Source organism: Scyliorhinus canicula, chromosome 8 (genome assembly GCF_902713615.1).
Source record: "Scyliorhinus canicula chromosome 8, sScyCan1.1, whole genome shotgun sequence".
In the NCBI taxonomy this organism is placed as follows: Eukaryota; Metazoa; Chordata; class Chondrichthyes; order Carcharhiniformes; family Scyliorhinidae; genus Scyliorhinus; species Scyliorhinus canicula.
Window position 1 is genome coordinate 66,345,943 of NC_052153.1, and position 19,429 is coordinate 66,365,371.

At 43.3% G+C, this 19,429-nt stretch overlaps 1 protein-coding gene across 3 annotated transcripts in view; it reads left to right on the forward strand.

Annotated features, from left to right (window-relative positions):
• The window catches only part of cbwd (COBW domain containing), a 77,427-nt gene that overhangs the window by 49,423 nt on the left and 8,575 nt on the right, over nt 1-19,429 (forward strand). For all 3 annotated transcript variants that reach the window (XM_038804695.1, XM_038804693.1, XM_038804696.1), the window contains 3 exons: nt 11,178-11,234; nt 15,899-15,950; nt 18,341-18,409. In XM_038804695.1, the coding sequence (XP_038660623.1) occupies nt 11,178-11,234; nt 15,899-15,950; nt 18,341-18,409 (178 nt within the window). The remainder of the gene's footprint in view (nt 1-11,177; nt 11,235-15,898; nt 15,951-18,340; nt 18,410-19,429) is intronic.

Sequence of the window (19,429 nt, forward strand, 5' to 3'; positions counted from 1 at the left end):
TGGGTAGGGTGCTCTTTCCAAGAGCCGGTGGCCGAATGGCCTCCTTCTGCACTGTAAATTCTATGAAGAGCAGGGACGTCTAGTGGCCTGGTCAACATTTAGCCCTCAGCTTCACCAGAATCAATCAACAAGTCATTGCTGTTGTCTGTGCAAAGATTGGCTGCCTTGTCTGCATATGAAACAGCAGAGACAGCACTTCAAAACAAATTCATTCATTGTGCTACACTTTGGGTAGTCCATTATGCATGATGTGCACAAATATAATTCCTTTTTACAAATATATAAGACAAAAAAGAGTGGCTAAGGTAAATATTGGTCCTTTAGAGGATGAGAAGGGAGTTTTAATAATGGGAAATGAGGAAATGGCTGAGGAACTGAACAGGTTTTTTGGGTCGGTCTTCACAGTGGAAGACACAAATAACATGCCAGTGACTGATAGAAATGAGGCTATGACAGGTGAGGACCTTGAGACGATTGTTATCACTAAGGAGGGAGTGATGGGCAAGCTAATGGGGCTAAAGGTAGACAAGTCTCCTGGCCCTGATGGAATGCATCCCAGAGTGCTAAAAGAGATGGCTAGGGAAATTGCAGATGCACTAGTGATAATTTACCGAAATTCACTAGACTCTGGGGTGGTCCCGGTGGATTGGAAATTAGCAAACGTGACGCCACTGTTTAAAAAAGGAGGTAGGCAGAAAGCAGGAAATTATAGGCCAGTGAGTTTAACTTCGGTAATAGGGAAGATGCTGGAATCTATCATCAAGGAAGAAATTGCGAGGCATCTGGATAGAAATTGTCCCATTGGGCAGACGCAGCATGGGTTCGTAAAAGGCAGGTCGTGCCTAACTAATTTAGTGTAATTTTCTGAGGACATTCCCAGTGCAGTAGATAACGGGGAGCCGATGGATGTGGTATATCTGGATTTCCAGAAAGCCTTTGACAAGGTGCCACACAAAAGGTTGCTGCATAAGATAAAGATGCATGGCATTAAGGGTAAAGTAGTAGCATGGATAGAGGATTGGTTAATTAATAGAAAGCAAAGAGTTGGGATAAATGGGTGTTTCTCTGGTTGGCAGTCAGTGGCTAGTGGTGTCCCTCAGGGATCCGTGTTGGGCCCACAATTGTTCACAATTTACATTGATGATTTGGAGTTGGGGACCAAGGGCAATGTGTCCAAGTTTGCAGATGACACTAAGATGAGTGGTAAAGCGAAAAGTGCAGAGGATACTGGAAGTCTGCAGAGGGATTTGGATAGGTTAAGTGAATGGGCTCGGGTCTGGCAGATGGAATACAATGTTGACAAATGTGAGGTTATCCATTTTGGTAGGAATAACAGCAAACGGGATTATTATTTAAACGATAAAATATTAAAGCATGCCGCTGTTCAGAGAGACTTGGGTGTGCTAGTGCATGAGTCACAGAAGGTTGGTTTACAAGTGCAACAGGTGATTAAGAAGGCAAATGGAATTTTGTCCTTCATTGCTAAAGGGATGGAGTTTAAGACTAGGGAGGTTATGTTGCAATTTTATAAGGTGTTAGTGCGGCCACACCTGGAGTATTGTGTTCAGTTTTGGTCTCCTTACTTGAGAAAGGACGTACTGGCGCTGGAGGGTGTGCAGAGGAGATTCACTAGGTTAATCCCAGAGCTGAAGGGGTTGGATTATGAGGAGAGGTTGAGTAGACTGGGACTGTACTCGTTGGAATTTAGAAGAATGAGGGGGGATCTTATAGAAACATTTAAAATTATGAAGGGAATAGATAGGATAGATGCGGGCAGGTTGTTTCCACTGGCGGGTGACAGCAGAACTAGGGGGCATAGCCTCAAAATAAGGGGAAGTAGATTTAGAACTGAGTTTAGGAGGAACTTCTTCACCCAAAGGGTTGTGAATCTATGGAATTCCTTGCCCAGTGAAGCAGTTGAGGCTCCTTCATTACATGTTTTTAAGGTAAAGATACATAGTTTTTTGAAGAATAAAGGGATTAAGGGTTATGGTGTTCGGGCCGGAAAGTGGAGCTGAGTCCACAAAAGATCAGCCATGATCTCATTGAATGGCGGAGCAGGCTCGAGGGGCCAGATGGCCTACTCCTGCTCCTAGTTCTTATGTTCTTATGTTCTTTCTTTAAAAACCACACAGTTGCCCACTTTACGTTCTTGGAATTCTCTAAGACCAAAACATGGGATAATGTGTCTACCAAGCTACTTTCTGCTGGCGCTGACAAAGGGTGCACGTCAGTGTTGCCAATCCTATGGAATTGACCTTGGATCTTGAGGAATTAAAGATTATTCTCCTGCATATATCTGCCGGCAATCCAGAAGAATCAGGGCATTAAAAATGTTTTTTCTTCATTTTCTTTGAGAACTTTTAGTTAGAGAAATATTGGAAATGTAGGAAAAGCCACTGCCTTTCCTGTGATTAAAGCCTCCAAGAATACACCCAATTGGAATTGGTAACCCTTGGCTCACTGAGTACCTCAACAAGTGGATAGCCAGCTTTTGTTTCTGCTCGTGGCAGGTTGCTCCCCCTGGAGGCAATGCATAGAAATAGTAAAACTGCCCACAATGGTTACAAGCATATTTATGACCCATGGTTTTCTTGTTGGGATGCAGAACCCAAACCAATTGTGTTGCTGATTTTTTTTAACATATTCAGAGAAGGGAAGAAGAGGTCAGCAGTTGATCTAATTTCACATGGTGCAATACATAAGATTAAAATGCAGCTATATGCCGTAGTAAATTTCATTCATAGTGGAAATCAATTGTTTCCTTTCTCTTGATGTAAAGAGTCTAAATTAAGACATATCTGTAGTAAAGGAAGTAAAGTAAAGTCGCCATAGTCCCAGATGACCATAGACTGCTTACCCCTTTGAGGGGGAGAGCTGACTGGTGGTGATTTAACCTGAGGATCACCACATCTTAGTCGAGGGGCAAGGTTGCGAACGCGGGGCCTTTATCTGTGGACTGTGAATGATACATTTCCAAACTTTCTGCCACATTTGTATTCACAAAGAAAAACCTCTACACACATCAGAAAGAATTTTTTATGGAAGCTTTTTATGAATCCATCGGTCATGGTAGAAGATTAAGGTCATTAAAGAAGCCTTACTGTGTAGAAGGAGGCCATGTGGCCCATCGGCACCCACTCTCCAAAAGAGCACCCTACCAAGGCCCATTCCCGGCCCTAGCCCCATTACTCCACCTAACCTTTGGACATTAAGGGGCAATTAAGCATGGCCAATTCACCTAACTTGCATATCTTTGGACTGTGGGAGGAAACCGAGCACCCAGAGGAAACCCACGCAGACACGGGGAGAACCTGCAAACTCCACACAGACAGTCACCCGAGGTCAGAATCGAACCTGGGCCCCTGGTGCTGTGAGGCAGCAGTTCTAACCACTGTGCCAGCGTACTGTCCCAACTGGTGTGTGGGTGGGTCAGTGGGTGTGTGTATGCACTTGCACGTGTGTGTGTTCATGTGCATGTGTGAATGTACGTGTGTGTGTTTGCTTGTGTTTGTATGTATGTATGGGTGCATAAGTGTGTGCGGAGGTGTGCAAGTGACTTTCGTCTTGCAAATGGTGACCATGACCGCTATTATCGCTTATTGTAAAAGCCCATCTGATTTGCTAATGTGCTTTAGAGAAGTAAATCTGACATCTTACCAGGTCTGGCCTACATGTGACTTCATCCCAAAGCAATTTGGTTGACACTGCATTCAGCTTGGGGGCAACTAGAGATGGGCAACAATTTCTGACATTGCCAGCGATGCCTGCTTCCCTTGAAAGAATAAAGAAAGAAAAAAAAAACAAGCTCCCCAGTAAATGCATCGCACAAGTGCCAGGCACTGACCATCTCCAACAAGGGAGAATCTAACCATCTTCCCATGCCATTCTGTTGCATTACCATCACTTAATGCCCCGCTACCAACATCCTGGGGGTTACCATTGACCAGAAGCTGAACTGGATTAGTCGTATAAATACTTTGGCTACAAGAGCCGGTCAGAGGCTGGGAATCCTATAACGCACCTCCTGACTCCCTGAAGCTTGTCCACCATCCACAAGACACAAATCAGGAATGTCAGGAATATGCTTTGCTGGCCTGTGTGAGGACAGCTCCAACAACACATTTGAACCTTGATTTCATCCAGGGCAAAGCAGCCCGCTGGATTGGCACTGCATTCACTGCCTTAAACATTCACTACTCCACCGAAGTGTATGGTTAGCAGCAGGACCCAGGAGAATGGGGTGCACATGGTACCTTCTGACAACCGGGCTCGGGGAGCACCAGTCCTTCTCTCAAGTGGCTGCCTCACTCTTCATTGTGCTCGCAACCAGGTGGGCAGTGGGCGCTCTGCTTTGGGATAAAGTTCCTGTCCTCAAGGTCTGATTGTCCTGGAGCAAGAGCCCGAGTCCGTGTGGCCATTTGTTTTGACAGCGAGGGGTGAATTCTGGGTGCTGTTGTCCACATCTGCCCTTGGCCTCACTCTTGCCCTCCCACAATAGCGTTGGCCGACTACAGGACTCCATGCAATTTTCAGAACACGCTCTTCCCCATGGGAAATTGAGATGTTTTCACTCAGAGTGAAGATACAGGCAAGTCTTGTGAGTTTTTAAGTTTATATCCCTACAGTACAATTTCCTATGATTTACTAAAGCAGGTATAAAATGCTCTAATTCCTTTATTCGGTCATGCCAGGCTACACATAACTAGAGGACCATTACCATTGTAGTAACCTCTTTTAATTCTCTCCTGATCTAACTTTATTTCTTTGACTAATTGCTAATTAGTTACTACTGTATCTTAATTACTATCATAAGTCATGTTAATTTTACCTGTACTATGAATTTGTTCATTAGGTCTTTATATTTTTTAATTACCAGCTTTCTATTTAATTTATTAAATAATTTTCTCTGTTTTGACAACGAAAGTCAAATACCGTATGTTTGGTATAAATGCTCTTAACTAAATTTGTGTTCTAGGCGGCACGGTGGCGCAGTGGTTAGCGCTGCTGCCTCACGGCGCTGAGGACCCTGGTTCAATCCTGGCTCCGGGTCACTGTCCGTGTGGAGTTTGCACATTCCCCCCCGTGTTTGGGTGGGTCTCACCCCCACAACCCAGGCTAGGTGGATAGGCCACCCTAGATTGGAAAAAGAAAGAATTGTATACTCTGAATTTATAAAAAACTATATTTCTGTACAATTATCTAGCATTTTTTTCTAAATAGCTTTTACAATAGAGTTGACCAAATGCACAGTAGTTTGTAAGAAAACCAAAATGACAAGTTGCCTCTTGATGGACACGCAAACACAGAAAACTACACACACAACCTAACCTACCGCCCCCACATCACCCAGGTTTGTTCCTCTTCAGTTGTGGCAGCACGGTAGCACAGTGGTTAGCACTGTGGCTTCACAGCGCCAGGGTCCCAGGTTCGATTCCCGGCTTGGGCCACTGTCTGTGTGGAGGCTGCACATTCTCCCCGTGATCTGAGTGAGTTTCCTCAGGGTGCTCCGGTTTCCTCCCGCAAGTCCCGAAGGACGTGCTATTAGGTAATTTGGATATTCTGAATTCTCCCTCGGTGAACCTGAACAGGTGCCGGAATGTGGTGACTAGGGGCTTTTCACAGTAACTTCATTGCAGTGTTAATGTAAGCTTACTTGGGACAATAAAGATTATTATATAAATTATCTAGTATGCCTCTCTCCAACTTTGCTTATTAAGTAACAAGGCAAAAAAAGTTTTATTACTTGACTCTACTGCTTGCCACTTTTTAATTGTCATTTTTATTGAGTACTCATTTTTATTACATGATCAATTTGTTGCTTTGACATTGATTTTCTTTTTTTGCTCAGCGAGTTGTTTATGTTTTCTCCATACCTTAACTTTTTAATCCAAATTCATGTTTGATGTTGTGCCCGAATCAGATTACAGGCATCTGCTGCTGTGTTTCGTGCTGAAGGGGTATGAAAATTTCACAGAAGTCTGAACACTTTGTCGGGCTGGCTTAAAGGGTTATTGTTGTTCCAGTGGGCATGGACCAATGTTCAGCACGTGTGGCAGCATCTGTGCAGAGGAAAGAGGTCAATGACCTTTCGTCAGAGCCAGTGCAGATTGTGGACCTGAAGCTTTGAGCCTGTTTCTTTCTCCACTGCCTAACCTGCTGAGTCTTTCCAACTGTTTCTGTTTGTGGGCAGGATTCTCCCGACTCCCAGCCGTGTGTTTCCCCGCAGCAGGCAGCGGCGCGCCATTTGCTGGCGGCAGGATCCTCTGCTCCCACCACTGTCAGTGGGATTTCCCATAGAAGCCGCCCCATAACGCAGGGCAACCCGCCGGTGGGGGTGCACTGCCAGCAGGACCTAGGAATCCTGCCACCAGCAAACGGCTGGAGAATTCCGGCATCTATTTCAGATTTCCTTTTTTTTTTATTTTAATTTTTTGATAAATTTAAGAGTACCCAATTCTTTTTTTCCAATTAAGGGGCAATCTAGCATCGCCAATCCACCTAACCAGCACATCTTTGGGTTGTGGGGGTGAGACCCACGCAAACGCGGGGAGAATGTGCAAACTCCACACTGACAGTGACCCAGAGCCGGAATCGAACCCGGGTCCTCAGAGTCGTGAGGCAGCTGTTCTAACCACTGCATCACCATGCTGTTCTATATTTCGGATTTCCAGTATCTGCAGTGCTTTGATCTATTACATGCTCCTTGCTGGACACTTATAAATGTGGTTAGTTTCAATTTAACATGAGAAAATATTTGGCAGTAAGTGCAAAGTGTAATTTTCCTGTTAACAAAGTCCACTTGTGTGGATAGAAATTATTGCAGGTGAATAGGTTGGTGATCATTTACTGGAGGATTTTGCCATTTTAAAGTTCAAAGTAAAACCAGGGGTCATGCGCCAATAGAATGTGTCACTATTGGTTCAAGATATCCTCATTTTCACATATTTATATTTCCTTGTGAGGTTCAAGTCATTGTATAATTGTATAACAAGTTCAAGCTCGTTGTATAATACAAATGTCCAAGTTGTGTGTAATTGTCTGACAAAACAGTGTTTTTAAAGTGTATCATAGCAAACCCTGAGTTTTCGATTGGCTTTATCAATAGAGAAGTTAGTCTAAAAGCCAAGAAGTTTTGCTAGATCTATATAAAACAGTTTGTCTGCACTGTGACTATGGTTACCAATTCTGGACACCCGAAAGATGAGAGGGGTGAGTTAAAGGGAGGGGTGGTGGTAGATAAGGGACCCAGAACTAGCAGAAGCGCCATGACCAATGATTTCACCCCAACCTTAGGCAGCAGTGTGTACCATCTACAAGATGCACTGCAACAACTTCAACAATACCTTCCAAACCTGCAACTTTTACCCCCTAGAAGGACAAAGGCAGCAGATGATGGGAAAATACCACCTGCAAGATCAACTCCAAGCCACACACCATCCTAACTTGGAACTATATTTTTGTTTCTTCACTGTTGCTGGGTCAAAATCCTGGAGCCCCTTTCCAAACAGCACTGTGATGTACCTACACGACATGGACTGCAATTCAAGAAAGCAGCTCACCATCACCTTCTCAATTACGGATAGGCAAAAATGCTGTGCTAGTTAGCGATGCCCATATCCCTTGGTAGAATAAAATAAAAACCTCCACCCCCTGTGACTGCCCTTCACCCCACTCACTGCCTAACAACTCCCAGCCACCATAGGACCCCCCCCCCCACTGTGACAACCGTCACTACAAATAATGGGAATCTCCTCTTCCCCCCCCCCCCATTCCAAATCCCTCACTCTCCCAATACTTCTGCTTGTTCTCATAGGTTTGAACCTTGTGAAGCAGTCTTCCCTCCCCATGAGACTCGCTGTGGGTGAGAACCCAACAAAAAATAAATAAAAGGAGCCGTGTAGTTAAAAATTGTATGGAGGGCAGCACGGTGGTGCAGTGGTTAGCACTGTTACCTCACAGCGCCGAGGACCCGGGTTCAATCCCAGCTCTGGATCACTGTCCATATGAAGTTTGCACATTCTCCCCATGTCTGCATGGGTCTCACCCCCTCACAACCCAAAAAGATGTGCAGGATTGGTGGATTGGCCACTCTAAATTGCCCCTTAATTGGAAAAAATGAATTGGGTACTCTAAATTTATTTCAGTAAACAATGCAATGAAGTTACTGTGAAAGTCCCCTTGTCACCACACCCCAGCAGGTTCAGGTACATAGATTGTTCAGAATGTCCAAATTACCTAACAGCATGTCTTGTGGGAGGAAACCAGAGCATCCGGAGGAACCCAAGCAGATACGGGGAGAATGTGCAGACTCCGCACAGTGACCCAAGTCAGGAATCGAACCTGGGACGATGGCACTATGAAGCAACAGTGCTAATCACTGTGCTACTGTGGTTAACCTTTCTATATGAGCACTTATTGTTGATTCGTATTCAATAAATAATAACTTGGATTTAAAAAAAATTAAACTAATGGATTGTCAATAATTTTAATCCCAAAAATGTAGGCATGTCACAAATTTCTGTGTTAATTGACTAATATACCAGCCTAATTTTCAGCAGTGTGGCCATTACGTTGCTTTAATGAATATTAGTACAACTACTTGTTCGGCTGAATTGTGTTTTTTCTTGCAAAATTTAGAACTGAAAGCATAGAAGTTACTCAGTTGACATTTGACTTTATTAACTCAGTAGATTAATTAGTTCCATGTTGTCGATGCTTTGGAGTGTGTGATAAATACACACTGAACTAGATGTTAGTGTAATAGTACATTTATTGTTTGAACAAAGTAGTACTGCATTTTCAAGTCATTTTGAGGCTTAAGCCGGAATACTGCAGTCTATATTAACTTGAGATAGATTTGACCTAAATAGGCATGAGTGTTGGCCAACACTTGCATAAATGTGTTCTGTGATGGCAACAAGCCAATGTTAAAAAGTGCACACAGATATTTTGGGTGAGAACCAGGCTTTCAATGGTAAAATAACTGCCCCTCACAGTTTCTGCTCAAGTACAGAAATTTGTCTTTTGAAAGAATATTAGATAACCCCAATGGCATTATATCCCTTCAATCAGTAGGATGAATGTATGAAACTTTTATATAGATTGTGTTTTATATATATATCTGTATCTGTTGTAATAATATTTTTTTAAATCCTGGTTTAACATACAGGCAGGTGGTGTATCTGCAAAAGGTGAAATGAAAATGTCATAGAAGTGGGATAATCATTCATTGTGACCATTTACTTGGTTACAAAGAGATGCCGAATGGAACTTTGTTATGATTGCTAGAGATTTCCTGGACAGTTGATTATCATAGACATTAGGCGGGATTCTCCGACCCCCCCGCCGGGTCGGAGAATCGCTGGGGGGGTGGGCGGCGTGAAACCCGCCCCGATGCCGGCTGCCGAATTCTCCGCCGCTGTTTTTTTGGCAGGGGCGGGAATCACGCCACACTAGTCGGCGGCCGCTGGTAGCGCCCCCCTCCCCCCCCCCCCCCCCCGCCCGCTGATTCTCTGGCCTGCGATGGGCCGAGCGACAGCAATTTTCGGCCTTTCCGCTGGCATAAGTCAAACCAGGTCCGTGCCAGCGGGACCTGGCTCTACGGGCGGCCTGCAGAATCCTCGGGTGGGGGGGGGGCCAGACTGGCGACTGGCCTGCGGGGTGCCCCCACCGTGTGCCCCACGGTAGCCTGGCCCGCGATCGGGGCCCACCGATCTGCGGGCGGGCCTCAGCCGTGGGGGCACTCTTTCCCTCCGCGCCGGCTGCTGTCAACCTCTGCCATGGCCGGCGCGGAGAAGAAACCCCCTGCGCATGTGCTGGGATGATGCCAGCACACGCCGGCCGGCAGAGGCCCTTCGGCACCGGTTGGCACGCGCCAAGCCCTTCCACGCCGGCCTAGCCCCTGAAGGTGCGGAGGATTACGTACCTTCCGGGTGGCCCGCCGCCAGAGTGGTTCACGCCACTCCCCGGCGTCGGTATGGCCAACCCCGCCGGGAAGGGGAGAATCCCGCCCATTGTGTTTAGTCCTAGCTAAGCAGGTTATGGAACAGTGGGATACAGGTGATGTAATTAATATTAATAATCACTTCTTGTCACAAGTAGGCTCCAACGAAGTTACTGTGAAAAGCCCCGAGTCGCCACATTCTGGCGCTTGCTCGGGGAAGCCGGTATGGGAATTGAACCCGTGCTGCTGGCCTTGTTCTGCGTTACAAGCCAGCTGTTTAGTCAACTGTGCGAAACCAGCCCCTGCTAGGTCTGTAGCAAGCGGTTCTGGCTGTAGTATTTTAGTCTGACAGTGACAGAAGGATTTGCATGTTGTGCCTGAAAGGGTCTCTCTCTACTTTCCTGAAAGGATATCTCTACACAATAGTACAGCAAGTACCACTGTTACTAACTTTATTTACCAGTGACTTTTGACCTGTAATGGGCTTTGCTTAACTGGAGATCGACACGGTATATGTCAGTGGTTAATGTGTTTCCTTTTATTTTCAGACTTGTTCAACTGTTAATTTAAAAGCTATTTTCTGTGATGTTAATGTGGTTACTCCTGAGTTAATAAAGTTTGTTTTAATATAAAAGATCCCTATTTGTCAGTGGAACCACTCCTGGGGCAAAATATCCTTTCCTCCCAGTTTTACAAATTGGAAGATTGATGGGGTTTCCTCCCGTTTCCTAATATAAATTGGTATCTGGTCCGGCACCGGAACGTATGTCAGTGCTTTTAAGGGGACACTAAACTGTATGCAGATGCAGAAAAATAATTGAACTGTGAAGTATCATCAGCAATGATATTTATATCTCTTTATATCTATGACTGAGATAAGTATGTATCTTGGGCTTGTTTCTCTGTGTTGCAGTTAATTTTAGAATATTTATATATATGTGTATTTCTCTGGTCCTGCAGTAAAATAAAACTCATTGCTACATTTTAGTTAAGTGATATAGTAAACTCATCAGATGATTTGTTGCTTCATAAGCCAATTACACTTGATGCCGGCTCAAAAATAAATTTGCCAAAAGTTAAATACTTGTTTATGTCACAAAATGTGAAGTGTGACTGGCTGTTGTAGGTTTTATGTAATCCAAACTATTATTGTTTATAACGTGTTTATTATAGCCTGCATATTATCTTATATTTAGTCTCATAGCTACTTATTTTGTTTATTGTCTTTCAGAGTTGATCTTACAGAAGTTCTTGATTTGCATGCTTTTGATAGCCAAGCCAGTGAAAGGTACATTTCAAGCCTACGGGTAAACTGTGATCTGCATTTGTCGATTTTTTTCTTCACCGCTAATTTATGTTAAAGAAGGCAACTAGAGATTGGTGAGATAAATAATGTCACTTGATGGTTTAAAATTTATCATCGCACTAAAGAGCGTGTAGATTTAATGCCCGTTGACTATGACTAGTTGGAAAAATGTAGCTGATACTTACCTGTAGGTTCTTGTGTCCATGTTGACCACTAGCTAATGTAGTTTATGTCCATTCACAAAACCTTACGCGCTTGAAAATGAGAATTGGCCATTTGGTCCATTATAACTCAGTCCTTCCATATGGAATTATAAAATACCCTGTCGAATGGAGGGTATGAAAGAAAGCCCTTCTGATGCAAGGGAGAAGAAATAAGAAGGTAAAGTGGAGAACTCTGGCGGCAATTGTCATGGTTGGTACAATTCAGGTCTGGTGTGACACCAATATTCTCTGTCTCACAAATAGCATCAAAATTGAGTCTAAGCCCTGTATAAACAGCAGAGGGAAACTACAGTAATGATGCTTTTCAAATATTTTTATCAATCAGTTTTCTGAGGACAGTTGTTATTTATTACTTGGTTAAAGCATTGTATGTTTCCTCCCGAAATTGTTTTAATGATTAAATGCAAGGTTTTTTAATGCGTTTTTTAAAAACAAAATTGACCAAAGTTTCACTCGCACATGATTTCACTGAATTCAAGAAAACATGTTGGCCGATTTTGAGACATTGCCGGACAGGGAAGCAATGTAAAACCCTTTGATGTCTCTGCAGTACTCCAATTCTGTCTTCTTGCACATCCCTATTTTAATCGCGCTACCATTACTTATTTCAGTTGTCTCTCTCTGTCTCTCTCTCCTCCTTTAAGATTCTCCATAAAACTTATCTATGTGACCAAAGCTTTTTTCCCCAATATCTCCTTTAGAACCTAAGTGTTGCATTTTATTTTGCAACCCTCCGCTGAAGTTCCTTGGGCTATTTTGCTATGTTAAAAATCATTGATGCTGTAGGCATAAAATTGGCAGGTATGCATCAGCTGCCCATTGCAGTATTTAATCAGGCAAGAGGCTGAGGACGCTGCCACCATCCTGCCTTCATACGGTTAAATCCATGACTTTGCTGCTCTGCCATCAGTTGACGCTTTTAAGTGAGAAAATAATGCCCACATAAGTGCCTCATTCTGCCACCACTGGCAGTAACCTAGCAGCGGCTGGGGGGGCTCACCATGCTGACTGTACAACAAGCAAACCCTTGTCGAGTTTGCATGCAGGCCCCCGGAGGTGGGGCCTCGTTCAAAGGCACTGAGTGCCTGATCACTGAGAACTCCGCTCCTGCCCTTGCTACCCATGAACCACTGAGAACTCCGCTCCTGCCCTTGCTACCCATGAACCCCCTTCCCGCCAGCACTCACTTCTGGCCTGGGTCCCGGGCCTTGGATGGTTTTCATTCCCACTGCGGGTCAAATAAAACAGCCAGTCTGCGATTGGCCAACAACTCTCAGTAACGGGGGTGGGGACATCTGCCCCTGGGGTCCTGATTATGGGGAAAGGACCGCCGCTGGCTAGTCAACTGCCTGATTGGCACAAGATGCAGCAGACCATCCCAGGAAGATGTAAAACCGAGGGGGGGGGATCTAGCTGACTATGCAGCTGTTGGCTTAGACCCCCATCGCCGATACATGATTCTGCCCTTGGGGTTTCTTTGGCAGCAGGCTGAAAATCTGCCCCAAAATATTTAATAGGTGCCATTTTAATTCCTTTGGGACGTGGACATACTGTACGTAAAACGGGAGAGTGAAATTGTTCTAAAGTCTGGTTTCTATAAATGGATAATTAAAGTTTTATTTTAAATTTCATTACCTGTAGCTTTTGCAAGAAATTGACTTCTGCTGAGACCCATTCAGCTGAGCTCCCCTACACAGCTTGACGATGCACACACTCACCTTTCCTTCCTACCCTGAAGTCCAGGGTCATCACCTTACCCCCTCAGAGTATTTAGAAGCTACTGGAACATTTTGAAGTTACTCTCACAATATCTGTCTACACCTTGCAGTTGTAAATGTTGCAATCTTGTCAATCAATTTTGCCTACATGGTATAATTTAAGAAGCCAGAACAACTGCTAACTGTGCAAAAAGCATTTTTTTCTGGAGTATGTTTTCCTTTTCTTTAAGTGGTGCCAGCCGTGTGGTTAGGGATTTATTCTATCTGTTGAATTTTCCATGTGGACATCAAAAGTTAAATATACGTGAATAGCTCTCGGATGTGGGGATTTAATCTGATTTCAATGTTCCGTTAAGGGTGTTATTATAAGCACTTGGCACGTTCATCCTAACTACATTATTCGGTGCTAATATTGCCTAAATTTTTCATGTACGTTAATACCTATACTTTTACACAAAAAAAAATTTCATAACATAGTAACTGAAGAATATTTGAGAATTTGCAACATTCCTGATGTCTACAACATCACCACATTCAAGCTGCAGCTTTGTGACCGGTGGAGAAACAAAATAGAATCTCTACAGTGCAAAAGGAGGCCATTCGGCTCATCGAGTCTACCAAGACCACTGTACCTAGGCCCACTCCCCCAGCCCTATCCCAGGAACCCACCTATCCTGCACATCTTTGGACTGTGGTAGGAAACTGGAGCACCTGGAAGAAACCCACACAGATACGGGGAGAATGTGCAAACGCCACACGGGCATCGAAGGCCAAAAATCAAATCCATAGAATCTCCACAGTGCAGAAGGAGGCCATTCGGCCCATCTAGCCTGCACCGACCCTCTGAGAGAGCACTCTAGGCCCACTCCCCCGCCCTATCCCCGCAATCCCTACCTAACCTAGAGTTCTTTGGACTGTGGGAGTAAATCAGAGCACCTGGAAGAAACCACGCAGACATAAGAGTGACTTTGATCATTAGTCAGCCACCATCAGTGACTTTCATGTTTCTTTGACTGATCTGGAACTGAATGCCTTTCAGAGTTTATTTAGAAGAGCAAACCAAGTCATATGTTGTACTGTGCTTCACTAATATTGTACTAGAAACATAGAAAATAAGAGCGGGAGTAGGCCATTCAGCCCTTCGAGCCTACTCCACCATTCAATATGACCATGGTTGATCATCCAACTCAGTAACCTGTTCCCGCTTTTCCACCATATCCTTTGATCCCTTTAGCCCCAAGAGCTATACCTAACTCCTTGAAAACATACAATGTTTTGGTCTCAACTACATTCTGTGGTATTGAATTCTACAGGCTCACCACTCTCTAGTTGAAGACATTTCTCCTCATCTCAGTCCCAAAAGGTTTACCCCTTATCCTTAGACTATGACCCCTGGTTCTGGACACCCCCACCATCGGGAACATCCTTCCTGCATCTACCCTGTCCAGTCCTGTTAGAACTTTATAGGTTTCTGTGAGAACCCCTTTCATCCTCCTGGACTCCAGCAAATTTTTAAAAATAATAATTTAGAGTACCCAATTCTTTTTTCCAATTAAGGGGCAATTTAGCGCTGCCAGTTCACATACCCTGTACCTCTTTAGGTTGTGGGGGTGAAACTCATGCAGGCACGGGGAGAATGTACAAACTCCACACGGACAGTGACCTGGGGCCAGGCCTGGGCGCCATTGTGCCACCTGAACTCCAGAAAATATAACCCTAACCGACTTAATCTCTCCTCATACGTCAGTTCCACCATCCCAGGAATCAGTCTGGTAAACTTTCTCTGCACTCCCTCTATAGCAAGTACATCCTCCCTCAGGTAAGGAGACCAAAACTGCACACAATATTTCAGGTCTGGCCTCACTAAGGCCCTGAATAATTGCAGCAAGACATCCCTGCTTCTGTACTCTAATCCTTTCACTATGAAGGCCAACATGGTAGCACGGTAGCACAAGTGTATTGCACTGTGGCTTCACAGCGCCAGGGTCCCAGGTTTGATTCCCCGCTGGGTCATTGTCTTTGCGGAGTCTGCACGTTCTTCCCGTGTCTGCGTGGGTTTCCTCCGGGTGCTCCGGTTTCCTCCCACAGTCCAAAGACGTGCAGGTGGACTGGCCATGCTAAATTGCCCTTAGTGTCCAAAAACATTTAGGAGGGGTTATTGGGTTACGGGGATAGGATGGAAGTGAGGGCTTAAGTGGTTCGGTGCAGACTCAATAGGCCGAATGGCCTCCTTCTGCACTGTATGTTCTTTCCCATTTTCCTTCTTCACCGCCTGCTGCACCTGCATGCTTGCTTCAGTGACTGGTGTACGACGACACCCAGGACACGTACATTCCCTCTCTTAAATTACTGTGCCTCACTGTTGCTTTAATCAATATGGAAGATAATCATCTTTTTATGTTATGAATGGCGGACAAATGTTTTGCATGATTTGCATATGAATCCAATGTCCATTTTCTTGACTTTGGAATACCACCTTTTATTTACTAGGTCACTTCATGCCGCAATCGCGGAGGAGAAAGAATGGTCACCTCCTATCCTGCCTATTTCTATCTTCCCACTTTTCCAAAAATGTACCTTTGTCTGCTTGCTGCTCTTTCTCTTATTTAAAAAAAAATGTACCTGTGTGATTACTCTAGCCTTGGTTGAATAGATCCCAGGAAGAAAAAAATAATTTTACGCAACCAGTACCTATTTTGTTCAGTTTGCAGGAAAAATTATGCCTTGTGCAAACAGCCCACCCTCACCTTGATAAGGTAACTAGATTTCATTAAGTGAACATTGTGCCTTTGACTTTCTGCTGCCAAATATAATTTATTGATTTGAAATGTTTTGTTTCTAAAAATACATAATTATAATGTTAGGGATTTGACTGTATGGACTTAACTGCTTCAATTGTAGATGTTTATATAAACTGCTGTAAGAACATATTAGTAGAAACAAACTATTTTCAAAACCTTTTCAAGAAGACCTCAATTTTTCAGACTTTGTACATTGTGCTTCAGTCAGTTGTGTGCATCAGCACAAAACAACTGCAGGATATCTGTCTGCACAACTTGGTGATCATGTCGTTTTCTTTGTACAGAAATGAATTATTTATGCTGGAGTGTGGCGACTATGGGATTTTCACTGTGCTCTCAATTAACTTAATTGCAGTGTTAATGCAAGCCTACTTGTGACAATAATAAAGATTATTATTATGTAGTGACATTGTGATGTACAGGCTATTGTGAAACTTATTACTGTTATCAATGTGATCTTAAAAAGTGTACCATTTTATATATTAACAATTGATAGCTTCAAAGTCTTACCTAAGTTTCTGCTGAAACTGTCAACTTCATAATGCTGCCACTATAACTACTGTGATAGTTTCATGCAGGTTGCAACCACTGCATTTGCACAAACGGATGCGTCGGTTTATTATCTGGGAGCATTGATCTTGTGACATTGCCCATGCATCGTTCAATGCACAAATACTGTGCACACAGTGCACATTGGCATACGCTGTTGACTGTTGTGATGTGTAAAATATGTGCTCTCAAGATTGTGGGATAAAGTAGGATTATGAGGAGTCGGACACCTACATAGGCCCAAGATACCGTATTTGACAAATAGTTATTTAGTCGTATCGAACTTGAGTACTGCTAAAAAAGGACATTCTGCTGAAGCTTTTAACCTTGCACTCATCAAGACAATCGCAAGAATACCAATGTCAGGGGAAACAGTGATTATATACTGTATGAGAAGAGGGTGATGATTAGTTGGCAGGTGGATCTGATTGGAGAATACATCAGTTGATAGTGACTGACAGTTAACTGTCAAGCAGGTAGGTTGACTCGGTCAATGTATTGCCCTGTTGAATGAACCAATGAATGGCCATCATTTATTATGTTTAGCTGAAAGAGGCACAATGTATGTATGTGTTATTTCTGTCTGCAGCGAACAAAACCCTGTGTATTAATGTATGTAGTTTCCAGTACATCCAAATGTGCCACACTGCGGGCCCAAATGACAATAGTAAATTGGTTGTCAGTGTAATTCTTAATACACTAAGGATTATTTAGCAAATAATGTGATTCCACAATTGGACGTCATTTGATAAATAATCCGCAGTGTGCTAAAAATTATGTTGACAATCAATTTAAGACTGTGAAGTGGGCTCATTGTGTGGTGCATTTGTATGTATTGGTAGCTACATATATTAATATTCAAGACCTTTTCCTTTGCAGACAGAAAGAACATGTGCACACATTGCACCTCTTTCAGCTAAACAGAATAAGTGAAAGCTATTCACTGGTTCATTCAACAGGGAAATGCCTTGACCAGCCAAAGTCAAGCTGTCTGGTTTCAATTTCGAACAATGCTTGTCAGTTAACTGTCAGTCACCGTCAACTGGTTTATTCTCCATGGTAACTCCTCTATCAATTGAATCCACTTGCCAACCAATCAGCACCCTCTTCTCATACAGTATAAAGTTGTTGTTTCCCCCAACATTGGTATTCTTGCGATTGTCCTGATGAGTGCAAGACAAAAAGCTTTGACAAAGTGTCTTTTTTCAGCACATCCTTTCTTATTGCCATTTTGTTGATCCGTTCAGTGGTTCTTGGCTACATTTGTAGAGTGCAATTGGGAGGATCTGCAGACATGGATGTTGCGCTGAATGATGTCTGCAGTGACATTTCAGAGGTGACTTGGTAAAATTGAAGACTTGCCATCATAAGATTTTTCCTCCCCTAGAATATGAATGCTCCAGTAATGTAGGGATGTTAGCTATAGTTACATTGCAACACATGCAAAGGAAAATAAAGGCAGGACTTGAAAATGGCTAGATTTATTTTAATACATTTGGAATCAGGGTGATATCGTGAGCAGTATGCTGTACTTTGGGGCTTGCTTGGTGAAAATATTGTCGTGGAATTGTCCACAGATATACAAAAGAGTAATACAATTTGTGGGAGGTTCTAATATGTATATCATACACAACTGATTAAAATAAATATGGAGATGAAACCACTTCCCAAGAAGGTTTTCATTGAACACAATGATATGCTGAAAAGTATTCCAAATCAAAGACCGATTTCAGATTTTTGATGGACGAATAGACAATGGCCATAGTGTAACTTTCTTTTCTTTTTATTTATTGCAGAGTATCATTACAGTTACATTCGAAATTCCTGGCACCATTCTTGAAGAAGACTTAAACATATACCTTCAGGTGCACTTTTTAAATACTTTTTTTGAAACATATTTTTAAACTAACTATAAACTTTCTTATAGAAAAATACTTGGGGCTAACGTAAATCACTTAGAATTTCAATGCATGGTTTTTAATGTTACGTTTTGTTAAGTGTTTTGTTCATAGTGGGCTAAGGCGTATTGGGTGGTCAGCATTGTGAATATTTCAGAGATTAATTTAAAAGTCAAAAGAATGGGCAGCACGGTGGCGCAGTGGGTTAGCACTATAGCCTCACTACCCCGAGATCCCAGGTTCGATCCTGGCTCTGGGTCACTGTCCGTGTGGAGTTTGCACATTCTCCCCGTGTTTGCATGGATTTCACCCCCACAACTCAAAGATGTGCAGGGCAGGTGGATTGGCCATGCTAAATTGCCCCTTAATTGGAAAAAATGAATTGGGTACTCTAAATTTATAAAAACAAAAGTCAAAAGAATAAGAGACTTCAAAAACATTTAAACCAATGAGTAAATTTAATTCTGGATGAAGATGTCAGATTTGGATATGATGGTGCTTCTCGCATTGTTTTTAGATTTTAGATGGGATGCATTGTGTGGGTAATTTAGGTGTGAATCTATATTTCACCAGTTTACGGTATTGCATGTATGGTACAATAACACAATGCAACATGTTTAATTGCTTGCAGTGTCCTTCCTTCACCTTCATTATACTAAAATGGAATGAAACGTGGGGCGGTACAGTGGTTAGCACTGCTGCCTCACAGCGCCACGGACTGGGTCCAATTCTGGCTTTGGGTGACTGCGGAGTTTGTACATTATCCGCGTGTCTGTGTGGGTTTCCTCCGGGTGCTTCGGTTTCAAAGAACAAAGAAAAGTACAGCACAGCAACAGGCCCTTTGGCCCTCCCAGCCTGTGTCGATCATGATGCCCTAACTAAAAAAAAACCTTCTGCCCGTAGTCGGTCTGCATCCCTCTATTTCCTCCCTATTCATGTACCCATCCAGATGCCTCTTAAATGTTGCTAATGTACCTGCTTCCACCA